We start from the raw sequence: 6,000 nt of genomic DNA, 5'->3' as shown, positions 1-6,000 counted from the left end.
GGTAATAAGACCTGCAGGAATGTTCAGATGCAACTGAACTCTTCCAAAAGCAAAGTAGTAAGTTTCAGAACTAGATGGTATCAGATTATACAACAACAATTAAACAACACTGTCCCCTTTGGACTGCTTGTAATTTCGCCTAGCTTTCAGTCTGATATCCACAATACTACATACTGGAAAGCAGAAAAAATTGGAATGAATTTGATCACTCACATAGGCAGTTATACTTGAAAACAATGTTTCTTCCAAGAATTACCAATGAAATAATGTTTTAGGACACAATTGAATTTGAAATAGGTAATGTTTTGAATAGATTTTTGAGTTTTATTGAAATTTTACATGAACAAGAAATTGGAAATACAATCACATCAAGGAACAAATTGCCACGGCTTTGACGTTTAAGCCAAACAAATTTTTGTAGGGCAGATTTTCAAAAAGGTGTGAAGTTATAACAATTTAAAAACACAGTTAACCTACTTCTAGGAATGCAAAACATACAATCATGTTATTTTTCAATACAAGAAATCTTAATTTTGTTTTAATTTCTTAAAACTACTAAGACAAAGCACTAGCTTTTACTTTTATGTACAGCATACTCCTATGTAGTCTACCCAAAATCCAAAAAAGGAAACTGTCCAAAACCAGAGGTTCTGCAAAATCATGATTGAACAGTGTGCCCATTCTGCTTTTTTAAACTGCTAAAAGGAAGCCTAAAACAATAAAAGCACTGAAACCCCAAATGGAGTTTGGGAATTCTGCAAGCCCAATAATGTCCAAGTGCGTTATGAAAAAGGAAAATAAAAGACTCGAATATATACACGAGAGTGATTCTTCAGCCCAATACAAATGGCAGCCAATTGCTACTGAAAGATGAAACATTAAGCCAATTTTTTGAAGGATGTGGAGCTACAGCCAATTCTATGTTGCCAATATCATTCTCAAGCCCTCCTCACTTGTCTACTTCCACTGTTGCCCATAAGTATCCTGATAAAATTCCTGGTTGTCATTATTGTAACCATAGTTACCGGCATAGTCACCACCTTGCTGGAGAGGCTGCTGAGCGATGGGTTGGGAGCCCCAGTTCTGCTGGTTGTTGGTCTGGCGGCGCTTGGAATCAGGTTGGTTGTACCCATCTGCCTTTCTCTTGCCTCCTACGTTGCCCCCACGGTTGCCCCTGGCTCCACGAGAACCACGTCCTCTCTGCTGCTGTGCAGGACCCCCTCTCCCACCCCTGGCTCCTCTTGGTGGTCCCATGGGTGCCCCCCTCTGTGAATAGCCAGCTCTACCTCTTGGTGGTGGTGCTCCCCGCCCCCTAGGTGGTGGTGGAGCACCTCTCCCACCCCTTCCTCCTCCTCTTCCTCTTATAGCATAGCCATCATCATAGCCATAATAGGGATCTTCATAGCCACCACGGTAGTCATGATAGTCGTAACCATAATAGTCATCATAATAATCTTCATAGCCATAGTAATCTGGGGGATAGCCATATCCACCTCTCCCCCCACGACCTCTGCCTCTAATAGGAGGTGGCATACGAGGTGGAGGGTAGTAATAATAGTCTTCATACCTAATAAAAAAGAAACATGCATTAATTTGTCTTGTAAACTACAATTACTTTCTGCTCAAATTTAACAATATGTGGACTGGGGAAGGACCACCTCCTAGTTCATGTTCTATAGCAGCACAGAGTTCTGCTATCTGTGCATTATAACACTTACGCAGTGCTTCTGGAGGCTTGTCTGGCAGCCTGGCGTTCTTTCCTTTTCTTATCTGGTGGTTTTGCTAATACTATCTCAATTTCTTCCCCCTCTATTTCTTTTCCATTCATTTCATTCATTGCCTGTTTGAAAATCAGGAGGAAAAAAAAACACCACATTTGAACTTACTTACAGTCAACAGCATAATTGTTAGCCATTCTAAAAGTACTCACTAGTGGAGTTGGGAAAAAAAAAGAGGGGTTGAAACTGAAGGGGAAATATAAATAATCCTTTCAGGAATCACATATTGCAGGGTAAATCTAAACCAATTAACCCAACTCTTCCACTCTCAAATTTCTGGGTGAACTGCCAGATTATCCGAGCCACTGTCAATTAAAAAAACCTTCAACACGTCATTCTCAGGCTAGTAACACTGACATAGCTGCTTACCTCGAGGGTTTGCTGTACCAAACATGTTCAGAATTCCCCGTAATTTTTCAGCTCTCGTTTGCTGCATGCAGTGGCAGGTTCGGTCACAAGCAGCTTAGTGACCTGCCCACTTGAGCCCTTGCTCTGCTGCGGGCAACTAGGTGAGCTAAAAGCCTTCCCCCAGCAGCACAGCTGTGTGGCTGGGAGAAGGCAGGGAAAAGGGGCTGCAGAGCTGTGCGTAACTCACATTAAAGCAAGTTATGTGCAACTTGAAGCCCCTTATGTTCAGGGCTTACTGTACAGAATGTTCAAAGCAGTAACGTTCTGTGCATAATGTTCCTGTTACCTTCACAGAACTGGGGCTGCAGAGACGGTGGCAGCCATTAGGGGCCACTGAAACTCTTGCAGTGCCCAGCTCTCCAACTCTCAGCCCTGTCTTGTGGAGACAGACTGTGGTGATCTGAATCAATCCTCATCTGCTTTGGGAACGAGGGAGGAACTGGAAGACCCAGCTACAGCAAACAGTGAGGAAGGGCAGGGCTGGGCAACATCATGTGTCCACCATGGGGACAGTAAAAGAGAGGGTGAAGGTGTCTGATCTCTGGGAGGTATCCTCACACTGAAACGGGGATTGTCATAGGAGTCTCTCTACTTCTGGAACATTTATCATCTATATTGTAGACTTATTTGTTGACACTTTATTTGAAATTACCAAAACAAATTAAACTTTAGTGATTCAACTGTTTCATCAAGATATGCAGAATTTTAAAGTAGCATGTAGATTGTTTTTTTGTTTTTTGGGGTCAAAATTCCCACAGGAAGAGAAAATGCCTTAAAAAAAACACACCAAGAATTTTTCTATCTATTGAAGTGATTTATTCAAATCACTGGCATTTTCTTTTAACAGGAGCAGTATCAAACAGACCCGGCACTATGTATAATTAAATATGCACTGTGATGTACTGTGAAGTTGAGAAAAAAATAACTGATTACCAGCATACACATCTTGTATACTTTTCACCAAAGGCTACAGTCTTTTTCTTACTTTTAGATGGCTAAGCAAAAAACCTACCTTTACTGCCGCCCCTCTGTCCTCAAAGTGAACAAAAGCATAATCCTTTAATTTCTTTACTCTTTCCAGCTTTCCAAACTCCGAGAAGGATTTTTCTAGAATTTCTTCTGTCACTGTGGTGGCTAAGTTTCTCACAAACAAAACTTTTACCTAGTGAAAATAAGTATCAAAGATGTAAGTAATTCCAGAATTAATCACGCACCAGAAGGGCTGACCTCCAAACAAACCCTATTCCTACATTCTGCCCCTCTTCCTAGTGACAGGTATTAGTTGACTCTTGGAAAAACTCAGCATCTATTTTCAGAGCGAACAAGTCATATCCTCTGGAGTTTTCAGTTTTGTTGGTTTTTCTTGCTGGCAACCAGTGTTCCCTCACAACTGTGCAGCCACCCAAGATTCAATCAAATGCCACCTACTTGATCAGGAGAGCTGCTTACACCTGGTGACTTGTGTTCACATGCACCTTTTACCACAACTGCGCTACAGATACATTGCTCCTACCTTCCACTTTGAAGCCCCTGATGTGGTGCTCCAGGAAACCTCCTACCCCATCCCCACCCCTCAAGCTTGCTATACGGAATGGATAGTATGGGGGACACTGAGGTCAGGGTGTGGCCCCCGCACCATATACCCCCTCTACAGCACAGAGAAGGGAGAGAGGGCTCAGAAGTGGGAGAGAGCTGATGAATAATTCTTCAGATTGATGAATGCCTCTCTGCTTACAGATGGCACACACTCATTCACACTTCCCCAGCAGTCAGCACAGTGTGACACACATGCAAGACACAATCACCTCTCACCACGTGTTATTGTGGTTACTACTTTGTACTTCCCACTGCACATATGCTGTAATAATTAGTTCCAAGTGCTATTATTTTAGGGTTTTTTTTAATCAAGTCTACGAATTTCATATTTCTTCTTCTTATGCTTGAATTTAATTCTTTGAGTAGAGAATTCTGAAATGCCTAATTTGTCCTGGCTGGAGTAATTATCCCTATGGTAGGTTCAAAAAAAAAAGTGTGTTGCATCGTTTATTCCTACTGGTGGCACACATCCACACATTACCTCAATACCTGTTCACACAAAAAAAGTCTGCAAAGGGATTTAAAAAAAAAAACAGAGAGAAAGGGAGGGAGGGAACATCGCTGACAGCCAGCATCACGTGCACCATTGTCAGCATTTCTTACTGGGAACTCAAGTCCAGAGGAAGATTGTTCACTACATTGTTTTCTGACTACACTGAGGTGGTGCAAGAGAAGGAGAGTGTGCCGCAAATTTATTTTCTCCAGTGGAACAGAGCTGGCTCTTATGCTTGGTCTCTTTAGCATGGGGGGATGGGAGGAGAGAGAGAGAGACTGCTGAAGTGAGATTCCCAGAACTCTGATCCTAATCACATCTCCCTCATGCCCTATTTTGCCCAGGGCAAACCCATATCTGTGCAGGTTTGTTTTTTGTTTTTTTTAAATTAAACAGAATAATGCAGAGTTTACTACTACTACTACCAAACCATACGCCTTGGGAGTATATCAATGAGTAATGGGTAGACTCATCTTCTTCTACAGCATCCTTGTATCTGCAACAGCCAGACACAAAATTCTACAACAGACAGACCAGTGGGACAGTCATACTAACTCTACACTAATCAGAATGGCCATTCAAGTAGAAGTGCCCTGTACTGTCATACTGGACAGGTACATTTGATTTCTAGCGCTCGTCATTTCCACAGTAGGGGCTAGAACACTGGATAAAGGAACATTCAAAATCACAGAAAATTCCTTCTAACTTTTTAAGAGAGATTCCCCCAAATCAACTGAAGACTGACATCACTCAAACGCAGCACCAAGCTTCCTGCCACCAAGATGTAAATAAAATCACCACAGAACACAGTGTAGTTCTGCCATCCCTACCTTTGCCATGACCTCTGGATCTGGTTCCTCCACAGGATCAGCCCATTCCACAGTCACAACATTTCCCCAGACTTTTACTTTCCCACTCATCAACCGACGTCGAGCTTGTGCCGCCGACTTGTGATCTTCATATTCTAAGAAGCAGAATCCTCTGTTCTTTTTCTTATCATCAGGTTGATGATAAAGGATTACATCCACCAAGCCCTCTGTAAAAACCAACAGCTGGACATAATTTCATGAAGTTTAAAGCCAGAAAGAATAATTAAATCATCTAGAATCAGAGGGATAACCGTGTTAGTCTGTATCCACAAAAATGATAAGCATAAGCTTTTGTAGGTAAAGACCCATTTTGTCAGATGCATGTAGTAGAGATTCCAGATGTATTTAAGAGCCTCTGGAATCTCCACTGCATGCATCTGACGAAGTGGATCTTTGCCCTCAAAAGCTTATGCTTCAAAAAAAAAAAAAAAAAAAAAACGGTTAGTCTATAAGGTGCCACAGGACTAAATCATCTAATATGACCTCCTTTGTTTCACAAATTCAATCCCAAACATCTCTACAGTGAGCCCAGCAACTTCAGTTAAATCAAAGCTTTTTATTACTCAGGATACTAAATTGGTATGTGCCACATGCACACAACAAGGAAAACTGACACATCCCCATATTCAAGATGGCAATGAGACAGCGAATTTATTAGCTGAGGTACGCCAAAGTGATCCTGACAGGTGAGCCACGCTGCAGAGAAACAACAAGATCGGACAATCTGACCCGGAGAAGATTTTTCCCTAACAAAAAACTGGAAAATTAGATCCTGAGCATGGGATCAAGACACTAGCCAGGCATCTAAAATAGGATTTTCTATGCCATCCCAAGACCACTGGCCCCAGCGCTGACT

At 42.0% G+C, this 6,000-nt stretch overlaps 1 protein-coding gene across 3 annotated transcripts in view; it reads right to left on the bottom strand.

Annotated features, from left to right (window-relative positions):
* Window positions 1-301: 301 nt before the first annotated feature.
* HNRNPR (heterogeneous nuclear ribonucleoprotein R) overlaps window positions 302-6,000 on the bottom strand; it is a 47,241-nt gene continuing 41,542 nt past the window's right edge. For all 3 annotated transcript variants that reach the window (XM_074976284.1, XM_074976283.1, XM_074976285.1), the window contains 4 exons: window positions 5,106-5,311; window positions 3,199-3,348; window positions 1,719-1,840; window positions 302-1,567 (listed from right to left, as the gene is read on the bottom strand). In XM_074976284.1, coding sequence (XP_074832385.1) covers window positions 958-1,567; window positions 1,719-1,840; window positions 3,199-3,348; window positions 5,106-5,311 — 1,088 coding nt within the window. In that variant the 3' untranslated portion in view covers window positions 302-957. The remainder of the gene's footprint in view (window positions 1,568-1,718; window positions 1,841-3,198; window positions 3,349-5,105; window positions 5,312-6,000) is intronic.

The sequence above is a fragment of the Carettochelys insculpta genome, chromosome 24, assembly GCF_033958435.1.
Source record: "Carettochelys insculpta isolate YL-2023 chromosome 24, ASM3395843v1, whole genome shotgun sequence".
In the NCBI taxonomy this organism is placed as follows: Eukaryota; Metazoa; Chordata; order Testudines; family Carettochelyidae; genus Carettochelys; species Carettochelys insculpta.
The sequence above is the reverse complement of the archived record's forward strand: the minus strand, read 5'-3'. Positions and strand labels throughout refer to the sequence as shown.